The sequence below is a fragment of the Dromaius novaehollandiae genome, chromosome 3, assembly GCF_036370855.1.
Source record: "Dromaius novaehollandiae isolate bDroNov1 chromosome 3, bDroNov1.hap1, whole genome shotgun sequence".
Taxonomy (NCBI): domain Eukaryota; kingdom Metazoa; phylum Chordata; class Aves; order Casuariiformes; family Dromaiidae; genus Dromaius; species Dromaius novaehollandiae.
In genome coordinates this window covers 128475167-128502523 of record NC_088100.1, presented here as the reverse complement: position 1 = coordinate 128502523, position 27357 = coordinate 128475167, and the positions used below count along the sequence as shown (strand labels likewise).

At 39.9% G+C, this 27357-nt stretch overlaps 1 protein-coding gene across 4 annotated transcripts in view; it reads right to left on the bottom strand.

The window, feature by feature from the left end:
• Positions 1-27357, bottom strand: part of SOS1 (SOS Ras/Rac guanine nucleotide exchange factor 1) — a 51357-nt gene that overhangs the window by 15841 nt on the left and 8159 nt on the right. For all 4 annotated transcript variants that reach the window (XM_064510084.1, XM_064510086.1, XM_064510085.1 and 1 more), the window contains 9 exons: positions 26161-26286; positions 23605-23736; positions 22879-23043; positions 19104-19313; positions 18513-18656; positions 15515-15625; positions 15314-15412; positions 2809-2936; positions 1171-1826 (listed from right to left, as the gene is read on the bottom strand). In XM_064510084.1, coding sequence (XP_064366154.1) covers positions 1171-1826; positions 2809-2936; positions 15314-15412; positions 15515-15625; positions 18513-18656; positions 19104-19313; positions 22879-23043; positions 23605-23736; positions 26161-26286 — 1771 coding nt within the window. The remainder of the gene's footprint in view (positions 1-1170; positions 1827-2808; positions 2937-15313; positions 15413-15514; positions 15626-18512; positions 18657-19103; positions 19314-22878; positions 23044-23604; positions 23737-26160; positions 26287-27357) is intronic.

Here is a 27357-nt window from a genome sequence, read left to right as displayed (position 1 = left end):
AAATCACGCCTGTAAAATTTTAAGCCAAAAGCTAAAGGTTTATAAAGTTACAATATGAGCATGGTCACAAAACAGCTCTGGTAAAAACTGCAGGCAAGATACTGCATTTATGTTTCTAATTAATGTTAGGAAAGCTAAACTGAAGGCAATGTGGAAGAGAGCAATAAAAGTAATGGAGTAAATAAACAAACCCACAAAACTGTCCTAATTATATTCAGCTTATTCCTTGCCTCTTCCAAACAAATATTCCTGCTCTATGCTAGGTATTCAGTGCCATCAGGACTGAGCTACAGAACAATTTAGGATAATCACAGTAGAAAGGAGTAAAAGGAAAGAAAAAAGAAAGGGGGGGGGGGAGACCATTGTTGAATATGAGGAGATGCACTAATAGTAAAGTGCACAAAGATTTAGAATAACTACCATAAACACAGAATCAAAAACCCCCAAACTTTTCAGCAGAGCTGAAGAAAATACTGGGAAATTATCCCGAAAAACAGCACACACTGAGGGTGGACTGCATGATCCGTTTCATGCAACTGCTTTTCATGTCTCTTCAGCCCAAACAAACTTGTAGTCAAAAGTTCTCAAATCAAATCTCCACTGAAATTCTGATTAAGGCTAAGTGCTAAGGCTAAATTATGCAGATGACTACCTCTAGCAAACGGGTATTATTCCGTCTGTTTGCTGCATACTCATTGCACATCAGCACGGGCACAGGTAAGAGTTTATAACCTTAACTGAAAGAACCGGGCCGTAATTCCCTCCTGAAATGCTGGCCCTTCATATACCACCCCAGCTTTGGAAGTCCCAAGAGCAGGCAATTCTTGTCGCCTGGGGCATACAGGAAAAAGTATTGTCTAGAGCTCAATTCCTGCAGGCGCCGCCCCCCTTCGTCCCTTGCAGGAGAATAGCTTTATGCATACACGTATCCCACTAAATTCAGCCAAACAGGATTCACAGTTTTAATTCCTACAGCTTACAAAGCTGCAGAAAGATTTCTTCACGAATCCAAACCTTCATTCAAAAAGCATTTCAGAATATTTGCAAGGCAAAGCATATTCCCTTTCAATATACTGTATGCATTTTGCCGGAGGTATTTAAAGTAACAGGGAAAAAGAGAAGCGTAGCCTCGTCGACACCTCTTTTGGCTATATAAATAACATGCCTCACCTGCGTACATGTGGTAAGTCAGCCTCTCAATGAGCTTGACAACAGTCCCAGCCTTGATGATAGGGATTCCAGACTTGGGCTGCATGTTTTCTTCGAACACGATATTCTCTTCAGAGTCTGGTTCTGCAAACCTATAAAGCTCAGGATTTGGAAATCTCATCTGCTCCTCTTTTTCCTCCTGTAACATTGTCACATCCAACATTCTTTCCAGGGTGCTTCTGTATTGCAACGATATCAATGCTGCCATCCAGTTGTTTTTCTCCTCAGCCGATTTAGCAGCAAAAATAACACTGTTCTCATCTTTTAAGATGATTTCGAAAGCATGCCTGTACTCGTTAGTGTCGTCCTTATCGTTGATTTGTACCTTTCGCATAAAGAACTTTTCTTTTAGACGATATTCTGCATTGCTAGCACCAGGAAGTCTTGGCTGGCCATGATTTGACTTACAGCAAATCATCAAGCCATCAAACAGAAATATGTGTCTCTCATGCTTTGCTCCTACACGTGTGAGCGTTCCTTCCATGATGAACTCGTTACAGCATTGTCCAATGTCCTTACCCTCCCAACCATCAATATTTTTCTGGATTTCATTCATTTTCTTAATCGCTAGCTGTTTCCCCTTCATCTGCTGAGTATAGAATCGGCATGCAGATTCACTTCGGTGAAGGATGGGAGAAAGGCAGCCTATTAGTATATTTATTTTTAAAAACCACAACCACCACTAACCACAAAAACACAAGATAATCTATTTTCTGAGTGACGAGAATTCCACTGAGAATACAATTTCAGAACCGAGTATCAGGACTCTTCTACCAAAAGCACTGTTACAGGACTTGACAAACGTTTTTTTCTCAGTAGCCCATCTGAAGAATTTTCTACTTATCTTGTATGCAATAAATGTTTTACCTAAACACAAGCAACCAGAAGTAGGCAAGCCATTAGAGTACCTTCTTAGCATATCACTCATTTCCATAGTTGTCAAACTATTTTAGAATGCATCAATTTGAAAGAAGCAGATTTAGAGAAAACAAGCTGTTAAATACGTTCATGTCCAAGCTTAAAGATTATACTTCACAGTACAGAACTTCTTTGGTGAATAAAGTTTTGAAACAATTTTAAGAGCAAAGTTTTAACAAATGCAAATACCTAGTAAAGAGAATGCTGCAGAAATTCTAATGTTAAAACAAATACCAGATTGTAAAATAGAAGAATTTCCTGCAACAGTGCAACTGAATACTAGTAGTAATTTTAACTAGCCTTTGTACAAAAAGCCATTCAGATTACTTTCAAGTAGTTTCAAAATCAAGAACATTCCCTTCTAGTCACACAGAAATGCACGTGTACAATACTTTTACACCAGCATTTATTAACTGAGCATAATTAACCTGCAAATGCTGTGATTTTCTACTTACCAGTGAATCCGCGGGACGTCTCAACTACCAGTATGCGAAGACGCATAGAAATTCGAACGGTTTTAAAACAATAACAAATTATCTTGGCTTTGATGTCACTTCCTCTGAAAAAGCAGGCTTGTCACAAACTATTTTGTTCATTGTTTACTAAAAGAGGAAACTGGGAGCCCTGGATTTATAGCAAAGCATTAAGAGCAGAAAGCAGGAAAAACAGAAACGTGTTTACCTAAGCCTTCGTTTTGCAAGACTTTTGGAGCATATCCTTTCCATACTGCTTTGAAGATTCAGTAGGGCAGTTATTGCTTGCTTTAAGCACTCTTTATCCTCTTCATCCTCACTCTTTTCTTCTAATTGCTGCAAACATTGAAAGTCAAACACAAGAAGTGTTACAAGCATTTTGGTACACGCGTACCCAGAAGCCTGACCTAGGGAAAAGAAATCCAACCATTTACTGTTTTTGTGTGCTCCCGTTTATTACCAAGTACAATCAAATAACCAGGCGCATTACTGACACAGACAAGGGAGACAATTCTCCACGAACGGCCTAAACTCAGTAAGATTAGAGCAGCCGCCACCAGTCCCTCGGATACGGACAAACTTCGGCACATGCGTTCAGCACAAAACTAGTTTGATTCACCTCGCGTTACCCAAAAGGAACCAATTAAAGGTGCTACATTTTAAGAAAAATAAGTGAGGAAGGAGATATGGATATGCACCATTGGACAGGACAGGATCAGACCTGTGGGAAGTATGTATGTTTGTACAAAGTGCATGAGGGGAGCTTTCGGGACAGAAGAGCTGGACTAAAAGCTAAGGAAACCTTCATCGCATTTGTAAACAGAAGATTATAAAGGCTCTCACCTCACTGACAGCTTAATCATTCAGTAATTTAGGTTGGAAGGAACCTCGCAGGTCATCTTATCCAACCCCCTGTTCAAAGCAGGGTCAACTTCAGTCGGGTTACTTGGGGCCTTATTGAGTTTTGACTCTCTCCGGATGGAGAGACCACAACCTTTCTGGACAACCTGTTCCAATGCTCAAAAACCCTCATGGTGATTTTTTTTTTCCTGAAAGCTAATCAGAATTTCCCTTGCTGACTCCTGCCCTTCCACTAGGCAACCTCTAAGCAGAGCGTGGCTGTCTTCCCTATACCCCCCACGCTGTTATTGCCAAAGACAGCAGGAAGAGCCCTCCTTAGCCTTCCTTTCTCCAGACTGAACAAGCCCACTCCTACATCACATGCTCGTTCCCCTCATCATCTTTACGGCCCACCCCTGGACTTGTTTCAGTATATATCGAAAAAAAATTCTCAGTAGTGGTAAATCGAAAGGAACAACCACTTCCCTCCACCTGCTAGCTAGACTCCTGCTAATACAGCACAATATGGGGTTCATGGTTATTGGCCTTCATTGCTGCGAGGGTATTCTGCTGACTTGTGTGCAGCTTGTTGTCCACCAGGACCATGATCCTTCACGCAAGACGCAGATAGAAAACCATAAGCAGACAGGATGGGGAAGAGGACGTGAACATTCAACCCCGAAGGGGTTGATTGGACGCTTGCTCGTCAGCACAGAAAGTGGCACCTAACGTTAGGTAGGTACAAAGCTCTAAAAAGTCTCCATCAGAGTACACAGCTACAGCCTTCAAATACTAACTTGACTTTTCTTAAAAGACAAAGCAACAGAGTCATAAACTAAGATTGTAGTAGAAGGTTTAATACTAGTATTTGGTGCCTGACTATTGCTATAACAGATGAGTTCACTAGAACAAAACCTGCTCTTCTTTAGCCTAAAATGCTGAATAAGATTTCCATCCTCAATGTTTTAGTTTAAGCATGAAAGTGTTTTGGTTTATAGTCAACAAAAAATTTCCCTGTGTATGGCTGTGGCTTGAGCATAAAACAGAGGTATCAATTATTTACAGGATTAAGAAGAGATAAGGGGTTTGGATTATTATACATCATCAAGAACTCACTCCACATGATTGAAAGATATATTTTGACAGAGGTGGTAAAATCAGGTAACAGGCTGGCATGAACCAGAAAGGTAAACCCCCTTGGAAAGAGTACAATTGCACTGTTGGCATCCAGTGTGAAACGTAACTGCTGTCCTCCAAAATCCCACTGAATACAACACATTCACATTTGACATTTGAATAGGTCACAGAATAGTGTTAATTCTTTCCCTGACCAGAGTCCATCATTCAGTGCAATAGGTGTCTATGCCAATAACTACTTTCTTTGTATTTTTAGCCATAAGGATGGCATGAGGTTTATTCTTTGCAGCTCTAGTTCATGTAGTCATCTGTCATACTCTTGACCTAAATTAAATTAGCCATGAGTGCCTACTAATGAAACCAGCACAGAAACAGAGCTCACAATACATCACAACAGGCTTTACTTCAAGAAAGGTCAAGGTCCAAGAACGAACAGCCTACTGCCACCATATTCTGCTAACTGAACAACAGAGAGGACCTAAGACAAATGAGGCAGGTGCAGGACTGCTGGAAAAAATCCTGAAACTAAAAGAAAGGTGTAACTACCTCTAAGATTCTGCATCTTTTCTGCACAAGAGTTCAAAGGAGGTTCTTTGCCTCTTCGCCAACGTGCATCGCCAGAGTTTGACTGGATTTCCTATCATCTCTGGCTGGTCACCACCCTTCAGCAACAGTTAAGATTGTTTCTGGCCTAGTTTCTTTGAAAACAAGGCTTTTTAGATCATAGCATATTCTGCCATTTGCTTGAAAGGGTATCACAGGAGATATGGCAGGGAGCAAAAGGCATGGTGTAAGCACAGGACAAATTCGAGCAAAAATAAGACTAACAAAAATAGTGATACATATAGTGTTCTGAACTGCTACAGAGATGTTGCTTTGTGAGACAGAAATTGAATTCGAGATTTTCTAGCCTCAATTACCATAAACTGCTACCAGAAACAGTCTTAGTCAAAAATGACCTTAAATTACAACAATGCCCTTTATCTTACACTACTCCTAGATAAGTTGGAATAGGAGATTCTGAAAAGTGAAACGGCATCACTGGAAATGCATTCAAGTTCCTCTGCAAAACCCACTGATTTTCTGTAGCTGTGCAGTGCCCCCTAATGAATGAAACAGGCAGATGCCAAACAAAAAGGTTGTTTTGTTTGTTTTAAATACAGCCTACCATAAAGAACACTGTACTATTATTACAGGAAGGAGGTGCAGTTTCCCGATTATCAGTAATACTATAATCATTAGACTATTTTTTAATAATCTTACAAGAAAACATTGGTTTATAATAATTTTAATATAATAATCAGTATTATAGGTAAAGCATCCTGACAATTCAAGGCGAACAAACTTGCAAAACAGAATACCCATGGAAGTCTCTAACCAAAAAAAAGCACTCTACATTCCAGGTTGCAAACACCAAAGGGATGTCAAGAAGCAGAAGAAGAGATATTTTGTTCTACCTGTTGCATAACACAAGGATCAGATAATATTTATAAAACTAAGAAACAGGAAATTCCAAACAGATACAAAAGAAATCCTCCTCATGCAGTGCACAATCAGACTATAGACTCCCTGACAGCTTAGGAGAGGGCGTACATCTAACTAGAAAGGCAATGAAGGAAAAGACATTTATACATATGATGAGAATACGAAGATACAACAGTGCTAATAACTGTCATGAGGGACATAAAAACTTGCACTTCAGGTCCTGCATCAGGATCTAGACTGATATCTCCCTGGAAGATTTTCCTAAGTCTAACCACTGAAATTTATGAACCGCAGCTTCCCGGATTCATCTGACAGGAAAGATCACAGAGCAGATTCTATAAGCAAAAGAGGTGACAGCAGGTGGGAGGTAGGGAAATCACAACCCAGTTTTCTAAACTGCAGTCCCACGTCCGTTTAACAAGCGGTCTCTTGACTGAGGGTGCTAACAAAACCTGCTGCCCCTTGAAACATCAAGCCAAGATGTTTAGTGCCTAAGAGGTCCCACCTAAGAGGTGGAAGCTGCAGGCAGCTGTACACTCAGCCAGTGCTGCTTTAGAGTGCCTCTTCTCAGCACCCTCTAGGAAATTCCTTTGGACATCCTGAATCCCACAGGGAGGTAGCAAAACCCTCGGAAAGCTGGCAAAGGAAGCATGATCTGTGGCACAACCTAGCTATCTTCTCCGTGGGGAAATGTTAAATAAATAAGCAACATTCATGAGAATTTGAAAAGAGGTACTCCAAATTCTATTCTAATGCCTCCCCATTTTCTCCAATGTACTTCTGAAGATGAAGTACCTACTGAAAGGTAATCCTCCAACAGGCTGTTTTATGATCAAGGAGAATAAAAATGAACAGGGTTTCTCCTCTGACAAAAGCAGACTGATGTGCTCGCACTCTGCCATAAAACAATCCCGGTAGCCACTTTTCTTAACAGCAGCCCAAGAGCTCTTCTGCCTTTTTGTGATTTATCTGAATGATAAAAACCTCAGCCCAAAGTAGTAGTATGCTAGAAAAAGCACTCTGATTCAGAAACCTTTTTTTTTTTTTTAAAGAAAGCATCAGAAAATCATCTGGAACAGCAACAGGGGAGAACTGCAGGGAATGTTAACTTCTGGAAAATGCTAACAGTCAAAGGGGCACTTCACGCTTGAAGCAAACTCAGTGTGCTGTATTCCTGGAGATACATTCACAGCTTTAACACACTCAAATTTAAGAAAATCCTTTCATTTTCATGCAAACTCAATTTTGAACACCGGGTGGCAAAACCATATGTACACCTGTATGTAGCAATTTATTTAGATTTACATTACAGAGTCTTATTTTCTTAAGAGCGGAACAGAATTTAATATACTGCCAAAGTATGGTAAAGTTTTTTCCTCTGATCAAAATTTCTTATTAACTATGTGTTCTCAGTTTAATTATAAAAAGTAAATCCCCTTAAAGTACATAATCTTGTATAGGCATGTCAAACAGCAACCCCAGGTGTTAGATGATTAGTTACAAAAAATAAAGTCCATCATTCTCTTGGAGATATGACATTTTAAAAGAAATAGGAGCTAAAAAGCCATCGTCTTATTTCATATAAAATCTTAACTCACATAATGTAAACTATGGGACTCCATTAGGAATTTTATCGTATCAGTAAAGTGTTAAAAGAGAGGAAAATAAGCAGCATTTCCTATTCACCAGCTTTCAGTACAAGCTTCCCAGTTCTTTCACAGTTTGCCTATGTGACTTCAAAAATATATCTGAAAGATATGTAGAAGGTTTGAGTATGTCAAACTTAAGTCAAGCCCAAAGTAGTGCAACAATCTGGATTAAAGAAAAGTGTGAATTTAAAGAATTGCTACTTCAATTTCTCGATATAGATGCTCTTACTGCCAGCAGGGGGGGAGGCAGGGGACATGAAATTTTAATTTGCTTCAGGAGTGATGATATTACTCTGAAATAAGTGTCATCTTCCAATTAGAAGTGGATACAGCAAGAAGTCAGGAAGAGCTATTTAGAAATATATAGCTCACAGAAATTCATCAGTTGATGTTTCAGCAATTCAACAGTTTGACGTTTTCCACGACAGGTTTGGAGATGCCAATTCGCCCCTAGCGATCCCGTGAAAGGGTATGGCCTGTCAGGAGACTGTATTCCACATTAGGTCTACTCAATTGTTCCTGCAGCCTGCTGGATATTTTGACTGAGGTCTGCTCAGCAGGAAAGAGAACATTTTGTTTTCAGTTTCCAAATTTTTTTTTAAGTAGCCAAAGAAAGGGTCCATGTATGCGACCAGTTCTGCTTATTGAGCTTACACAGTTAACATTTGCTCTAGCAAGGAACAGATATAAAAACAAAGCTTTGTTTTCAAATAAGTTACTTGATGTTTTCATAACACCATCTCCTAAATATTCACGTTTTTGGAAGGCTACTAGCTGCCAGCAGAATCTCTCTACATATTTTATATGTTCAGATTCCCATCCTGGGGAAATGGCCTCTTTCTTTGCAGGCAGCCTCTTCTCCAAGTATGAAAAAAGCCATTTGCTCCGCATTCTTCAAAAATACGTATTTTTGCTGACGTCTCTTCCATAGCAGATTCATTACCTTTCTGCAACCAATGTACAAGTTCACACAGATCCTTCCAGAGCCTACATGCTCCGAAATTCTCTTCTTTCTTACTGTCACTTTGCTTTGTCTCATCATTAGGAGCAGACCTGCAGAGTACATTAGAAATTTAAAATGCATAATTAAGTTGATAACACTTAGCTCTGTATTTGAAATATCACAAAATATTTACCTACGTGCTTCCACACTTGTAATTGAAGTCTTCCACTTTCTTCCCCAAAATTTTCCATCGCAGCAAAGACAATTCAATCCAAAAACATCTTCCCTTTCTCTTCTGTAATTCCAAAGTGGATTAGAATCCACTTTCACTGCTTTGACACAATTCAAGTATCATCTTTAACAGCCAAGTCTGCAAGGCTGAAATGGATGGCACCACTATGTTTGGATACAAACGTGTTAACTTTTGAATGCTACATCTGATGAATTCCAAAATTTCAGGGCTCGTTCTGGAAAGCAATGGTAGAGCCCTGTTGATTTTAGAGAGGATTAAGAAAAAACAGCATAGGAAATGCCAGACAAGCAGAATTCCATCAGTTGCTAAGCAAAACTATCAACTTTGGCCATTTTTTTTAAAATAAGAAAAAGAAAAAAACCAGCTGATGGCAGCTATTACCATGCTGCATTCCAGGGCAGTTCTCCATATCTCTGCCCTTCTGCACAGATTTACAGACGGCACATCCTGAAAAGTGATTGACAGAATGTGGAAAAAAATGAGAACAGAGTGTGCAAAGAAAGTCTGGCGCAAAGGACAAAGTGGGAGCTGCAGGCAGTAGCTGAAACTAAAAGAGATGCAGCTTGTGAAGAAGCTGAGGGATGCAAGGAGCCCTCAATGAAGACAGCTTGGTCTACAGAAACCATGAAGGTAGCTCATTGTGTGACTTCTATTTGTTATTTTCTACATTTTTCCATCAGTCTCCACTGGAGATATCAAAGTGTTGATGGAAAAGGTGGTCCTAGCACTGAAGAACTATATCCCCCCACCGCAGTGAGAGCCAACAGAGAAAGCGTTCTGGTAATGGGACTAAAATGCAAGATCCAAAGCCCCATCCATATCCAGAACATTCTGGCTGAATGTCTTAGCCACAGGACTACCTCTCTCCAAGGATCTCCCTGTGCACAGAAGGCGACAGGAACCGAGGCAGGAATAAAGGACAGGGAACAGACTACTACTGCAATTAAAAGACCATGCACCAATGCAAGTGCACCAAGGACTACATTGTGGATGTCTCAGCAACAAAAACTTAGCTTACAGTGCTTGAAAGTCTCAACTAAAATAATCATCCATCTTCACACATGATTTTGAGTTATTTGTGCCAAAGCTTTAATTTAGAGGGGAAAAAAAACCCCAAAAGTTTCGCCGAGTTACTGTAACATCCATCTATTTTCATGAAAATTTGGCCTTGGGCATCCAGCATGAACTGATGCCAAGCGAGCTAAAGAATTATCTACCTTCGATTAGCAGTAGGCAGCTGTCATTCATATGGAATGGGGAATAGATCACCAGCTCCGGAGAGCAGTCCGCCCCAGCGCAGCTCTCCTAATTCTTCAAGTACCAGGGAAATTTTGCCCTGTGAGCATTCCTAGAAAATGGATCAGGAAACAGGCCACCGAAACTCTGAAGTACGTAAGTGAAGGTAAAAGAGTCAGAGTTTGGCTAGGGCTTCACTTCATTTTCCAAACAGGGCATCGTCTAGACAAGAGCAGCCTGGCCCACTGCCATCCTACTCCCTGCTTCAAGGGATCAAAGTACAGCATTTGTTGGTACAGCGGGATGACAATAACACTTCCCAAGTGTCACTGAGGACTGTAAGCCAAGTGAAAGGAGCAATATTTATTTTGTTTTTGTTAGCTAATATTCAGCTTTTGCAGAAAAGTAATTCTAGGGGGATAATGAAAAAAACAAAAAAAACACTCTTCAAGGTAATTCCTTCTTGTCAGAAAATTTCCTGCAAAAAATATCTGCTGCTACTTTTTACCCTTTGTAAAAAGAAAATATTATACAACAGAACATACATCCCCATCATATCTCCATTATAGATGGCCTAAGTCACTGAACAATGAAGTGATATGCATGTGGATATATGTATCTTATAGATACAGACACATAGGCAACCCACCACTGAGTTCCACAGCTAAAAAGAAAAAAAATATATACATTCTGCATAACTTATTTAATATTTGGTCAAAATGAAATGACCTCAGGGATCCCAGTTAGTTAGATTAACCAAGTTTGTGGAAGAAGTGCCCCCCGCCCCCTTCTCCCCCCATACACACAAGCGACAAGGTTTTATTTTCCATGTCATCTTTCCTTTGGCTGCTGCCAAATGCGTAGCTGACTTAACGCAGAAACGCACCAGCATTGAGAGGAGAAAAGCAACCACGTAAGAACTATACAGCCTCCTTTACACCAACTTCTACCACAGAACCAAGGTCCACATCTTTACAACACTGCAGTTTTTAAGTCTTCATAGCTTAACCATATGAAGAAGTTGCTTAAGGTTTTTCACCTCCTGTCACACTCCAGGAAATCTCTTCTTACACTTCAGACTGATTTTGACACTACTCCAGCGCTTCTGCCCCAGAAGCGCTCAAAAAGGCTATGCAGGCCTTGTCCCACATTAGCAACAGATTTATCAAGCTACATTTCCTCCAACAGATATGCTTGCATTTGCACATGAAATTGCACTTTTAATCTCTCATGGACACAGAACAAATTCATGCTCATCTGCAGTTACATATACAAATACCTGTTAAAACAATAACATTTTGCTTCTATTTTTATTTCAAAACAATACTGTACACACAAGCTACTTTGTTTGGAAAGAAGCAAACCAGACTACAAAGTGACTTGAGAAAACAAAATCCTTTGCTGACACTAAGTAAATGCTTTCTTAAAATAATTCAGAGTTGGTCTGAATCTGTGATTTTCTATTGCTAATATTCATTTAAGGAGACTTTAAGAGTAGACTAAAGCAAGAGAACCTGTTAATTACAGTGCCTGCACTAAATACAAGCTATGCAGACAATGTTTCAAGACAATGATCTGTAATTGCAGATATTGTAAAAACTCTGCAGACTGCCAAAGTTCAGCTAATTAAGAGTCTGATTCTCCACCCTGGGCTGGGTTACATCAGCTACGGATGGGATCACAAACCTGCCTCATTCATTCGTGTTATGCTCTGGATCACGAGCCTGGCTGAAGCAGGGCTAAGAATCAAAGCAAAGTCAAAGTCCACAATAGTTTGGGATGTGTTGCCCAATACAGCATCAGACTAGGATCAGCAGAAATATATTCCAGTAGTTCCAGACTACTCAAATTTCACCCTCCTATGCCTTCTCTAGCACCATGTAGCAAATTTAATACCATCAGGTTGGGGGAAGGGTTGTTTCTTATCTCGGAAGACCTTGCCAAACTAGATTTTTTTTCAAGTTGCATTAACATAATGAAAGAGGCAGACAAAAAAAAAAAAAAGTTAAATTAAGGAATATTTCCACTCAAGCTGAACTGCCAGTCTCTAGAGACTGACAAGTCATTTGCCATTTAAGAACAAAGTTAGGAGAAAAAAAAAAAAGCCACCCACAAGATGTTATTGTGAAATGTAAGCACCCTGAGAATTTAAACTCATTATACATAGAATTCCAAGTAAAAAAATATAAGTGAGGAGATATGAAGTTTTTACTCAGAAGCCATGGGAGCCAAGCTTGCACTTGGGTGCAGAACAGATTTTTCTGCAAAACATAAAGGTAACTCCCTGTTACGAAATTTTAAAGACCTTGTATTTCGGAATTAGAGGCATCTACCCTACTAGGAATCCACTGTGGACTTAGTCCTCAACTTCTGTGTGCGCACGCGCATGCACATACATATATATAATCTCCATCCCATTTTTCACAATGTATTATTTTATCCAAGGAAAGTTTAATGCGTGCTTTGAGACCTTTCTACTTGGAAAAAAGGAATTTTCAAGTAATCTTTCCATCAGCCAGAGAAAAGAAAGCATACCACACATGCACACAAATTACAATATCTGAGACAATGCCTGCTTTAAGTTTTGTAAAGTTCTTTTTCAAGAATTCAGAGTAATAAATCACTGCACTGTTTGCACCACTCTACCTTTCAGTAAACAGTTCACATTTGGAAAAACCCATTTACAGTATCTGCAAGTTTGCACAAAAAGCACGGTCCCATATGAAGCTGCTATTTTATATGGTTAGTTTCTTGTTTAAGATTTGGGGACTTTTAGGCTGCTCAAAGGAAAACAAAGCCCTTAGGAAAATTAGCATATGACTACAAAGTTAAAGCAAGAAACTTTAGCTAAAAATAGAATATGTATTTGTGTGTTCCTGGTGCCCTGCCAAACTTCAGGAGGGCTTTAGTTTCTAAATATGATAACCATCAGTGGATAGAAATTTACTTTTTTTTGTAGTCTGCATAGTTAGAAGGTAACTTTGAGATGCATTTTAAACAGGTAACTTCAAAGCATGCAAAATTACATAGCATAGCTCAAAGAAAAATGCTAACTCCTTTATCCTTAAACATCTCTCTTCTTGAAGAGAAACATGTTTTTTCATTACATACAATACCGTGCTGCCAACACTTTGTTTCCTCATACCCAGAGATCCATTTTTGTAGCATTTTAACTCAATTATGGCTACAATCACTAAGTCAGGGCTCTTAGTATGCAAGAGTTTAATGCAGTTGTGTATCAATGAAATTGGTAGGACTATAAAGAATGCAGTATATATCCCTCTGCAGCAATTTAATCTGGGCATTTTTAGTATTACCGGACTAGAATCTGAAGATTCCAGATCTAAGAAAGAAAATGCGATTGCCAGCAGAGGCTGTTTGAGGGCGGTATTCATATGCTGCACGTGCACATGTGTACCAGCTGATAAATGATTACTGCCACAGCAGCTACTGTCTCCCTTCACACGCACCTATTAGCTGCCGCTGCCTATTCTGTGCATTGCATCTGGCAGACCACAGAGAAGAGTGTCTTGCTAGAATGGTACTTGGAAAACACAGTGTGGGGGATGACCTGTAAAATTATCAAATATAGCATAAAACCCAAGTCGACAATATCAGATCACATGGCGGGGGGAGGAAGGGGAGTGCAGAGAATTAAAGGGGAGAGACAAGAATTTTACATGAAGTGTGGGTCAGGAGCTGGGAAAAGATTAATAACCTTCTGGAGCTGGGCTTAGCTTAGACTCTGGTTGGCCCTACAAAAGGCACAGGTGAGCTGCTGCCTCCTTTTTAAAGCACATATGCCCCCTTTCCCCTGCTAAGATAGTCATTGACAAGAAGCAACATGGGATGTTTGTGGTTTAGGCAATGTTAATCTTTATGCTTTGTCTATCAAGTACCATGTTCAGGTGGAAACTGTATAAAGCCACTAGGTACCACATTTTGAGACTGCATGATAAAAGCATGAGCAGAGGAATCTCATGGCTGTGCAGGTCTTTATGATACAAAATGCAGACAAGCTGTCTCACACCTCTCCCCCAGCAGAGAGTCAAGAAAGGAAATGTTTAGTATGTAAAAGGTACCTGAAAAGTCAGATTAAACCCAAGAGCTACACAGACAGATTGAGCATAAGTTTCAAAATTTAAAAAAAGCTTGTGACACAGAAGAGCAACATCCTAAAACTGTACTTGCAGACCCAACTCAGTGTAAATGGCGTTAAGACTATAGAGACTTAAAGTAGACAGACTCAAAGATGATCCAACCACTGGCTCCTCTCAGGACAGCCAAATAAGCATCCAAGAAGGAAACACAGCCAGACTTCTTCAAACAAGTAGAGGTTTTTTTTTTTTTTTACTTCTCATCTTAATTCCCCCATGTAATTAAGTAATTAAGTTTGAAACACTGCAACCCTTAAGAGTTTCCATTAAGTCAAAGCAAAGATGCTGCTTGAAAATTGTCTTCAGAGGCTCTGCTCCTGAAAAGGTATTATTCAATGCTGTTTGATAAATCCAACAAAAATATTCTGTAGCAGTTTTCTTTGCATGTGTATGTTACACAATCCTTACAGCTACCCTATTGATATGAGATCCTATTACAAAAAGCCCAAGAATTGTACAGATCAACCAAGCCTTTCCTATGGTGAGTATGCAGGTGATATCCTTGCTTCAGAGGATGTGGGCCACACCAAGGAGAACATGGAAGGGTCTACCGAAGGAAAATGAAGTCCAAAGTGAACTCTTATTGTGCTTGTAAATTTACAAAGTAACAGCTTAAGAAATACTTAACACATTCTCTGTGATACTGCCATTTTGCCTATTATCTTTTACCACTGTTCAACCAATCTTACAATCATTCTAAAAACATGTGTACCCAGACCTCCTAGATTTCCTTTTTTAATTAATAGTTACAGTAACTTGACTGTTCAACACAAAAAGTATCAGCTGCTGTACAACTTGCATGAAAAAACAAGCCAACATTCAGTTAGTTATAATACGCACAAGAGCATATAAAACTGCTGTGATGAAGTGTTGGTTATTCAGATTCTAATAAAAAGTTTTATACCTAACTGAGCACACAAAGCTCTGTTATCTAAAACACAGTATGACAAAAAAATAATAAAAAACCCCACATACCACAACCAACAACATTTAGAGGGACACAGTGTTCTTACTTTTAGCAGTTCAAAATAATGAAGACAGTGGTAAACAGGGGCAAGGAGCAGCCGGGGTAGAACATATTGAACAGCTTCTTTAAAGCCTTCACCTATCGACTAGAAACAAAATAAATTTCAATCTTATAACAATAAATGTACTGAAGCAACAATATAATGTCATTAAAAAAAATTATGTGGTTTGCTTAAAAAAAAAATTACCTGTAAATAAAACGCTGCTCCTGGCTTTGATAATTGACTTAGAAAATGATCATGAAAACCAGGTCGCAAAATATCTTGTGCATATGATTCGTATGGATCAAACGCTAGCTCCTAAAAAGAAGTATAGCATATTTTTACAAAAGTGATTTAATATCCAATCTGCATATTTCTTAAGGAAAACACATATACTACATAGGAAAGACTTTTCTACCTAGTTATTGTGAAACAAATATAGAGGAGAATGAATACCGTGAAAACTTATGTGCATAGATTCATGGAATAATTTAGGTCAGAGATCTGGAGGTCAGCTGGTCCAATCCCCTCTTCAACACATGGCCAACTTCGAAGTCAGATCCAATGTCAAAGCTGGCTGAGGTTGCTCAGGGCCTCATCCAGCTGCATTCCAAGTCCCTCCAAGGACGGAGTCGCCAAAACCTCTCTGGGCAGACTGCAATATGTTCAACTACGCGCTTTGTAGATTTTTCTTCCAGAGCATCTAATCAGGATTCCTCTTGTTACATCTTGTGTGCTCTCTCTTGCCCTACCACTGTGAACCTCCACAGAGTCTGACTGTTCTACAACTTCCCTTTAGGTAACCTAAGCAATAAAATCTCTTCTTCAGACTTCTCTTTTTGAGACAGAATAAATCCAGCTCTCTCAGACCCTCCCTGAATATGACATGCTTCAGCTCCTTCATCATAACCGTGGCCCTCTAATGTACTTGCTCTGTTATGTATAGACATACCTTGTACTGGGAAGATCAAAACTGGACACAGTACCCCAGAGGTGGTCTCAAGCTCTACACAGAAAGTATCCCTCAACCTGCTGGCTACACGTTTCCTAACCCATCCCAGCAGGCAGTCAGCCTTCCCCGCTGCAAGGGCACAGTGCCCATTCCTGAGGAACCCTAGGCCGTACCACACAGTGCTGCTCCCCATCCAGCTGGCTGGACCGTTGTGCAGGGTTGCTCCACTCCAGGTTCAGAACTTCGCATTTGCCATTATTCATCTCCATGAGGCTCCTGTCAGCCCATTTCTCTAGCCTGTTTTCAGGTCCCCTGAAAAGCAGACCTGCCCTGCAGCATTGTCATCTGCCAACTTGATGAGGTGCATTCTCTACCTTCTCCCACGTCACTAATACAGGCATTAAACAGCATCAGCCCCAATACCAAACCCTGAGAAATGCCAGTAACAACTGGCCACTAGATGGACTTTGTATCACCGAGCACAGTCCTTCCAGCCTGGCAGTCCAGCCAATTCCCTGCCTACTTTATAGTCCAGCTAGCCAGGCCACATCTCACCAAGCTGGTTATAAGGATACTAAGGGAGACTGCACCAAAGGCCTCGATTAAGGCCAGACAAATATCCACTGCTCTTCCCCCTGTCTGTGGAGTCAGCGGTCTCCTCTTAAAAGGCAGTCAGCTTGGTCAGGTACAGTTTGTCCTTGGTAAGTCTGTGCAGGCAGTTCCCAATCACCTTCTAAGCCTTCATATGCCTGGATATGAATTTTAGAAGGATTTGCTTCATAATCTTTCCAAGTACTGCAGTGAGGATGATCACCTTGCAGGTTCCAGGATCCTCCTCATTGGATTTTTTGAAAGCAGGCATAATGCTTGTACTTTCTGTGATTGGGGACCTCCACAGATCTCCACGAAGTTTTGAGGATGCTAGAGAGTGGCCTTACAATGACATTCGCCAGCTTCCCATATGATCCTGTCTACAAAATCCCAGAACAAGGAAGTGCTCTCCCAAAGCCTAGTGTCTTTAGTCTGCTATTTGTCTCCTGCACTTCTCTCAGCATCTTATACTCTGCTACCTCAAGCTTACTGCAGTCAAGTGTGCCATCAGGTATGACAGTCCCATCACTTCTTCCTTATTCATGAGAAAGACATCAAGCAGAGCACCTTCCCTAGTTGGCCCATTAGCACCTGCTGCAAAAAGCTGTCCCCAGTACACTCCAGAAATCTCCTAGATTACTTGAGCCCCAGTAAGTTGTCCTCCCAGTAGATGTGAAGATAGTTATTCTCTCAAGAGAAATAGGGTCTGTGATCAGAAGGTTACTTCTACTTGTTTAAAGAAGGCATCATCCACTTCCTCTTCTTGATTAGCCAGTCTGCAGCGGAAGCCCCACCACGACATCCCCTTTGGTAGCCTCCCCTTCTGATCTTGATCTGTAAGTGTTCAACAGGCCCATTATCCATTTCATGACAGAGCTCTGTACATTTAAGCTGCCCCTTTGTAAAGTCTCCTGACCTCATCTTCCCTACCTGTCCCTCCTAAATGCTTGTATTCATTCACACAACCCTCCATCGCACAATCTTTCCTGCCACACCACTGTAATTCCAGTGACACCAGAGCTCTGCAACTGTGCAGAGTTCCACATCCTCCTGTCAGTACGCAAATGCATGTGGCCTGGAAAACAGACACTTCAGATGAGCCCTCAGGCACCCAGATTTCTCAAGGACAGACTGTGACAGCCTTTCTTGTCACACTTTCCTTTATGCACACCCCCTTCTCTTCCCGTTTCCTCAATTACCTGTGAGCTTCGGTCTCCATACCCTAACGAGCCTAGTTTAAAAGTCCTCCTCATCAAGTTAGCAAGCCTGCTAGCAAAGAAGCCCTTGCTCAACTTGGTCTCCCTGCAGCACTCCTGACCTACAGCTGATTTATAGGATAATTCCATTCCTGTCCAAATCCAGGCACAAGTGTTGGAGAGTGTGTGTGTGTGTGTGTGTGTGTGTGTGTGTGTGTGTGTGTGTGTGTGTGTGTGTGTGTTCTCCCCAAAACTAAACACTAGACAGACCTATAAAAGCTGAGGTCTAAAGGCTGTAAGGTCAAAGTAGTCTAAAAAATGGGACAATCTATTCATGATGGGGGGGCAGGCACTGAAGAAGAGACCTCAACCTAAACAAAGGCAACTAGAACAAAGATACTTTTAGCATCTAAGTGCAGATCAGTAAAATGCACATGAATAGCAAAAAGCACAATTATTTTCTTACCTCGGCCATGTCTTCAAAACAGCTGCCTACTAACGGATGAGGACTACCTTCATCTGTCATTTCAACAGTGTCTTCTATATGGCCCAATAACTTCACACTAAGTTCATGAATGTCTGATATACGACTAAATATATTTTCCACATCCTGTGAAAAGCAACAGAAGCAGACAAAAATCAGCAGAGAAATATATACTAGAGTTCTAATAGAAAACATACTATGCGCAAAGCTACTCTGTTATAATACAAATGTTAAACAGTGTCTCAGAACAAGTTTTTAAAATATATTTGAGACATCTGTGTGTGAGATATATAAAAATAATAAAAAAGTACACTGTAAACTGGCATAAACAGTTATGATTCAAAAATGGCAAAGAACAACATTGACAAACCTTAAATTACATGCCTACAAGTGAACAGCACAAGCTGGGTGGTTTCTTCTACAGAACCAATTAGTATTTCCCCACAAGTGTTCCTTTGCGATTTCCATTTCAGAACTCAAGAACAGTGCTTTCTTTATTATGGATATGTTAAACTGGACAATCGTTAAGTCCTAGAAAATTATAGTAGGTTATAATTTTTACATAATACTTACATGAGATGAAAATAATTTGGAATTGGAGGCATATGGCTCTCTAAAAACTCTGATAATGAGGTTTAGTTCCCTTATATATTGTCGAACTTCTGCCATAAATGACTTCACTAGGTCATAATAGGTTTGCTCCCCTGAGGTGGAGGGTTCCTCATCAGATAAAGTTAGTGCACTTAAATCTTCTACATCTTGATGGAACATATCCATCAACACCTGGGTAACAGGGAGGAAGAAAGCCAGAGAGTGAAAATATCATTTTTTCAAAATCTACCAGTAAGTTACTGCAAAAAGAAATCTACTATTGACATAAAATTAGACTGATCAACAAGAGGAGACTTATGCATATCATTCTACAATGGGTTGAGCTTTACAAAAGCAACATTGACTGCTTTGATTTTGCAAGTCATAGAACTACTACTTGCAGTGACAATTTCTGAAGAATCCCCAGTCATTTTGACCAATTCAGGCATCTCTCCAAGAATGTGGTCCTAAAAATCAGCTGATCATTCTAAAAAATGAAAGAGTTCTACAAAGCACACCGAGATACCATTTAGCCATATTTTTTTGTTATTCTGAATTTGCCATGCAGAATCAACATTTCTGGAAAGATCATGTTTTCTGATGTCAAGAAGTATGTTTATTTAGCTTTTCACCTTTAGCTTTAACAGGAAGTCATACATGGTTGTCCTCAGAAGCCTTTAATCAGCAGTGTCTGTTGGGACTGCCCACATACTGTATATGCCCTGGTCTCTGTCCTTAATGGCCCCTAAGTTCTCTTGTTAAAACAGAACCTCAAAGAAGGGCTCCAGTTTCGGAAAAGAAAGTGGTTGGGTTGCAGAACTGCAGAGACAAAAGGACTTCCAAAAACTGACCACCAAAAGTCCTAATTCACCCATTCGCCCTAGCAAGGCTTACTGAACACAAACAATTAGTAATTACTTCTCAAAAGAAGGGGTTTTGTAAGCAGACTACTGGATACTTCTTCCAAACATGGGATCTGAGCCAGGAATTACTACAATGACTTAGCAAGTGGCTAACAGAAATTATACTTTAGGTTGCTGCCTATGAAACACAGAAAACATCTTAAAGGTAAACTAGAGATGTTGACTGAAAATTAGTAAAGTGCATTCTAACTTGAAGTGTCTTTAGAAAAAAGAAAGCCTAAATAGAGTCCACACACTTAATCTACAACAAGGTAGAAAACTTTAAGAACAAGCCAGCAAAAGACAGTTTATTACACAAGATGACTTTGTCCTGGGACAGACAGATGGGACAGTATTTAAAAGTCTGGTGCTCAGAGCTACACCCACTTCCAGAAGTCATGAAGTGTATCAAAAAATAAATATGAACCTCAAAATAAATTAGAACTTTTACATGCTGTCCTCCTTATGAAGAGACGGAGGTGAAGCCATGGCAACCTATATCTGCATGCTCTAGAGACGGAGATGACTGCTGTCAATCACCAAGATGACAGAGGCACGGCAAACTGCAGGATCAAAGCTGTAAATACTCCTTTGAGAGCCACATGAAAAAAGGCTGACACATTAAACATGAGCTAGAGCTTTCAAAATGGTAGAAAACAGAGTGGAAATGTCAAGTGTTTTGCAAAATAGCTATCAAACTGGAGTTCAAGAATCAAACTTCTGAATGAACAACATGACATTTAGCCTAGCATGCAGAAGTCTTTCTTCAAATTAAGACATCACGTCACACTCACTTATCTAGAAGACATCAATAAAGCAAGCAGTTGAGTACCCACATTAGACAAACGAAGTATTCTGCACAGAACATCTGGCAATTTAGAAGTACTAGGTAGGTTCATCAGACCTGACTATTGGAAGAAACACGCCTACCTAGCGCACTCATTCTTCACCCAGGTCTTTTCCTAACACTCCTCAATAATGTACAGGTCTAGTGGGGAGGGAAATGGGCACGCAGCAGGTTCTTCCTCCTAATGAGTCAGAGGTCCCTGCTACACACCCTAGTCTTAAACACCTCTGAAAGCAAAACAATGGACATTTTGCATTAAGACTGACTTCTTCTGGAAGACATATTCTAAGAGCAGAAGATGAATCATCTTCTAAAGCCAGTGAATTCACATGGAATTCAGATTATAGGCAGAATCCTAACTAATTCTGGAAAGTGGGACATCATAGGCTCACTGTTGTGGGCAATTAGATGGAATAATACAGGTATTCAAGGAGGCTCCAATGTTTGTAATTATTTCATGGACACAGTCCTAGGGCATACTTGAGCTAGAAGATTCCAGGCTGTATTCATAAGGCGCATCCAGCTACTATGAAATCCACGGAAACTAATCGAAGTAAACATATCCCAGGTATACAATTTAGTCTGTCCTCCATTCAGAAGAATGGACAGATAGTGGAAGAAAAACAGCTTGCATTGCAAGAGAGTTTGTTTTTCGCAGACAAGGCAAAATTTTTCAGGAAAGGATGACACAGAAATAAGTGCAAAAGTGCTTGCAAAAAAATCAGGCATATGAGGCCATGTAAACTGCTTTAATGGTTTTGTTTCAGGGAATAAAAAAAAAGTATGTTGGGGGTAGGAACCTAACATACACTTGCTCTTTCCTCCAGAGCCTTTCAAAAGGCTCTTCGGTGGTGTAATAAGAGTTCCTCCAATATAAGAGTCTCTCTCGTAACGGAAGTTACTAAATCAACCTCATCATGGCTCTTCTGCTAACTGCTTTTACCTAGCTTCACCTAGCGTGGAAGGAACCATGCTGCATCAACACTGCCCCTGTTACGATGACGAATATTCAAACGCTTTCCTCCAACGACCCAGGCAGGTACAAGAGTGACCAAGACAACTGCCCTGACCGAGAAGTACTTTACACTTCAAGATCTCAGAAGATACCTTCTTTTACCCTCTGTTAAGATGAAGAAAGTGAGAACGGGCAAGGGAAGCAAGGATGAACAAGACTCTCACTGAAACACAGAGATAAGTCCAACCAAAGACACTGATTAAGACAGATCAAGACCAAGCACTGAAAGGAGGTGGTAAGTCTCAAAATGCCTAGACTTCAGCAGGATTACAGACTCCGAATTCCCCTCCCTTAAGGGGGAGGGGGTGGTCTTATTTCAAGCTTTGTTTTTGAAATGATGGAAAATTTGAGATGCTGATGAGGCAGCCACAGAAGCTAAGAGTGCACAGGCACCTGAAAGAGAGCCAAGGGAGCCTGCTCCTAGCGCTGCTGGATCACTGGGGAAAGGCAACTCCTGTCCAAAACTAGTGACTCCTCTTTGAAGCTACAGGAAAGACTACTTGCAGATGAAAATACGGACCCCTAAGGAGGATTAGGCTGACATGCGCATGTATTTTTTTTTTTAATTACTAGACTTTTTTTTTTTTTAAACAAACAAGACAGCTTTATTTATTTTGGGAAAAGGCCCGTGCTTAAGCTTAGCTTTCTTTTTTTCAAGCTACAAAATAAATCTCCACCATCACAACTTAGGAATGTTAAATTTTGAAGTTAATGTTGCTTCACAGCAATTTTTAAAGCATTCACATGCTGCTGGGATTAGGGCAATGAAGATTTCAAAAAGAACAGACACTAAACTATTAACGAGCACAAAGAACAACTCTGTAAACTCAATGAGCATTTTAATAGCTTTGCTATATTACTGGAACCATATTTTAGTGCAATAAGTTCTTCTTTTAAATGTGCAACATTTCACGTACACAATAAGGAATAAACACTATGCTCTCAAGACTTAAAACTTTCCTTTTCTTAACATGAGAAACGGGTTATGCTTACCTTATCAGCACACATTGCCACTTTAATATCTTGTTTTGTAATCTCATAATGCCTTATATTCCGCACATAATTCCCAACCAATTTTAAGATGTCTGCAGAAATGTATTCTAATACTGCCACTATGTAAACAGATACTTGGTGGTCAATTTTGTAGCCTAGAACTTCCTGAAAGGGAAAAACAAGTGCTCCACTGTTATTAGTTGATCAAATATATACCATAGGATACAATTAAAAATCAGAAGTTTAAGACTCCACTCAACAAACATTCACCACATATCTACAGTCTATTTTAGTAATGCAAGTACAGTAGTCTATAGGTCTGGAGGGGAAACAGTATCACCACAGATGTTATTCTGCTATTAAATGCAGAGGTGCCAATAGACAAGAATTCTCCCCAAAAACCTCTCTTTAAAATGAGTTAATTCTCTGTTGGATAAACAAAGCTAAGCATTCATTTGCTACAAATGTGATTGTTCTTTTTTCATTTGTGTGACTCCACAAAAACAATCAAGAAATTTCTGGAAATAAAGTCCTAAATGTTTAAATGAAAAAATATGTACAATTCACTAAACAGAAACACTGAAAATGAAGTTATGTAACACTAAAATACAGATTGTTTTCTTATTCCTTTTCATTTGCATTTCAGACACCATACACACATTACATGAAACAAAGGTGATAACTTTTAGTTACACATTCTAAAAGCAAAATTATATGACTGCTTACCTTTAATAAAGGATGGATTTTTTCTACCGGGAGAGACAACGGATTTCTTCGTTTCCTCTTCTCAATAGCAGACTGGGCATCAGCTATTGCCCATTTATCAATAGGATGGGGAAAGCTTTTTTGAACACGATCCTTAAAGAGAAGACAGGACTAAAGGATAAGTGCATAATCTGAATGAGTTTAGCTATATTACTATATTAAGAAAGAGCATTCCACTACTTAACGAAGGAACGTTTGATAACGTTAATATTGCAACTATAAAAGCTTATATATCTGTGAATTCAATAGTCTGAGTATCAGAATATCATTAACATAAAAAAAATCTAGTGCTCAAATATGAGAAATGCCAGAATTAAGCTCCCTTTGCAGGTGCAATTTGTTCCCTTTGTGAACATGCCTGATAATTCAGCATTTAAGTACATGACTACATGTTATCATAGCACTCCATTCCACGTATAAAATGGATACTGGCCACTGAATAAGATGCTATGCGTTTTCTGCTTTACCTTCCCTGATCAGCACATGGTCCATATTGTGTATTACTTGCGCAGAAACCACTCTGAAGAGAGCGATGAACATGTTAACAAAGAGAACGTTGAACAGCATCCACGTTTTTCAAAAGTCAGTTTTAGAGACTATAGTTGGACCAAATACACCCAATACAGCTTTGTTCTGATTTTTCCTCACAGTTTACTCCTTCCAGCAGACAGGGTGCCTGAACACACACCCAAACTCCCCTATGCTCTGAATGGCTTCCCTGCTGGGACCTGTAAGCAGGTCTATGGAAGTTCAAGAACTTCACTGTTTCTGGTAGCCCTGGAGTCCAACTAAAGACGCCAGTAATCCAATTTCTTGGATAACTTCACTTTTTTCTTTTTCAGACCACAGCTCCCACTGCCTGTTTCAGTTGCGAGTGCTCACTTACGTAAATACAGCCCCAATTTGAGCAACAATGAAATGAGGAAGATGAAATTAATGGCCACTTCGGAAGAACTCTACAAGGCAAGGTATGCAAACAAAACCTCTTTTACAAAAGCTGAGCTCTGTAAAGGTGGCACCCAGCTTTCCAAAGTACAGCCTTTGCCCCCCTCCCCCCCCAATCTGCACTTCAAGGAAAGGAGAGGTCCTATAAACAAAAGTCTCATTCACTTTCCAATACTGATTCATTCCCCTAGCATAGTCCAGTCTGCTGACTGAACAACAAAGGTGTCCTGGGGGGAAAATAAATGTGTATGACCATATAATTAAAGACAGCATCATCATGTATAAACACAAAGGGGGTAAATTGAGGTTGCTCGATCATCTTTAATTCTTGCATTTCTCATCCTTAGGGCTTGACTTCACAACCATAGGCTCTTTATATAACACCATGTTTAATGCTGTGCTTAACAATGCTAACAAAAAAAAAAAAAAAAAAAAAAAAACTTGCACAGAATCTTTCCCAAACCTCTGTCGCCTGAGCTAACACCAGATAATGTTGCAGAACAGGCCAGCCACTAGAGGGGACACTGAAACACTATTAGAGGGGTTAGCAATTAGGAGAGAAGAGGAAGGAAGGAATTCACAAATCCCGAGTTAAAGGGCAGCTATTTCTTGGTTTTCCAGCCTCCTCATCACCACAAGTCTCCATCCACAACCTCTCAGCTCCTCAGCCCCCTGCACTTCTCTGGCAGGGAGCCATCAGCACTGCTTTCTTCAGACCTTAAGGAAGTTGCATCTTGTTTTGTTACCTAACCTGGCACAGCCACAGCCCCCAGCTACTGGAAAACCAGCATGCACACCGCAGATGCGGTCTGTAACCGGGCAGTCATCTTCCATACGTGGTGAAGCACAAGGGCTACCAAGATGCTCATGGGCTTATAGCTTGTAAAGCTTATAATTTAGCTATGATCTTATAGCTTAGCTATAAAGCTTATAGCTTAGGCTGCTTCTCTAATGGAAATAAAATGTATACCCCTCCTCTCAAATTTCAGGAGTCTTCTCCGAGCAACAGAGTTTGTAGGTCTTTGAAAAGAGAATTCTAAGAGGTTTCAGTATAGAGGAAAGAAGTCTTCCTTAACTCATTCTGAGAAAGCAACTGAACTATTTTTGTTCAAATTGCTGGGGGGGGGAAATGGGGGGGGGGGGGTGAATAAGAGAAGAGAGAAATCAGCCTAAATCATCATGCTGAGAAAGCAGCATAAAGTTCCAGACTAAGGAGCTATAGTTTGAACGCAGTACAAGTGCAAAGAGGTCTTTTGAAAGAAACCAGTCAGCTTTACCTACAGAAGTTACACTCACCATCTATTACACAATAATACACTTACACAAAGACAGTTTTACTGTGTATTGAACAACAAATTCAACTGATATAAAAAAAGCTGTTAGGTAACTCAGACCAAAACAGGTTTTATGCTGAAGCCTCTGATACATAAAGATACATAATTACTGTTTTTCTTTCTTATACTGTGCATTCGATTTTACATTTTGAAATGATTAATATATTAGACTTTTCATACAATAGTTCAAATCAAGCTGGGAGACACAGATCAGACTTGTAATAAATATTCGCTATACCTCTACATCCAGAAAACTTCTTGGCTGGGCTTGACACAACATATTTAACAACTGGAGAATTAACTCCTCGACATACTGTAAAGCATCTTCAGTAGAGGAAAGCTTGGGATGGACTTGCACCTGAACCTATATGAAATAGAAGAAATCAAGCTTTGAATTTCACTCTTCCCCAAACCACATGCTTTTACTTCAGAGAAGCTGCCAAAAAGAACGAACAAAATACAGCTTAGAAAACTCCAACCAGAACTGCGTGCACTGCAGCTCTGTTAAGACACACTGGACAGATTTAAGCAAAACATTAATTTACACTTTGTAGAAATATAAACCTCAAAAGTTAAATGCATTCAAATTGCTGTTAGTAACATTTAATGTCAAGAATACAATTAATTAATAACAGTGCTTAGCAGGGCAATTAGGAAAACCGTTTAAAAAACACTGCATAAATTTGTTTTTCCCCGGCTCTTACACCATTTTTTGTACAATCAGCTTTAGACTAGGGGGTTTCTCTCTTTTCCAGCTTGTTGTATGCCACTCGAGCTATCACAACACAAATACAGAACTTTTTCAAAGACAGAGCACTATGGAAACAGTGATTGTTCCCTCAGATTTCAGCAGTGTTTTGCCTTCAAATGATTTAACCCATCCTTGATTAGCTCCCATTGAAGTAAGTTTGGTTTAGAACTGTCCGGTCTGTTTTCGCACTCTTTTTGAAAAGGATGTCAGCCTCTAGAATAGAAAACACTTGGAGAAAAACAACACAACGTTGTATTGGCATTAAGTGGCAGCTCTGAGTCTTTGAAAGTTTGGTCCCCACAACAGATGAAGTTTACATATGCACCATAAGTGTCTGTAAATTCCCATTGGCGTAAATCTGTGGAGGCACAATCCTCTCTCTCCTCCCAAAGGGTCAAGTTACCAATTTATTTTTCTAGAGAGTTATTTAACTTCTGAAACAATTCTGCAGCACGGCTTTTCTTTGCACTCTTGTAGTTAGCAAACAGGGCAGTTTTAACTAGTTTAAATTTCAGGTATGCAAAGCACAACGCTTCAGAGCATAAACTGACAAGTAGTTTAACCTCAGTCCTAAACAGCTACGGCAAATATTATGCCAGAGCAAGCTGACTGCTAACTTTCGCAACAGATATTTCAAGTCCCAATTTCATCATTTTACCATTCCACTGCACCCAACTCTAAATG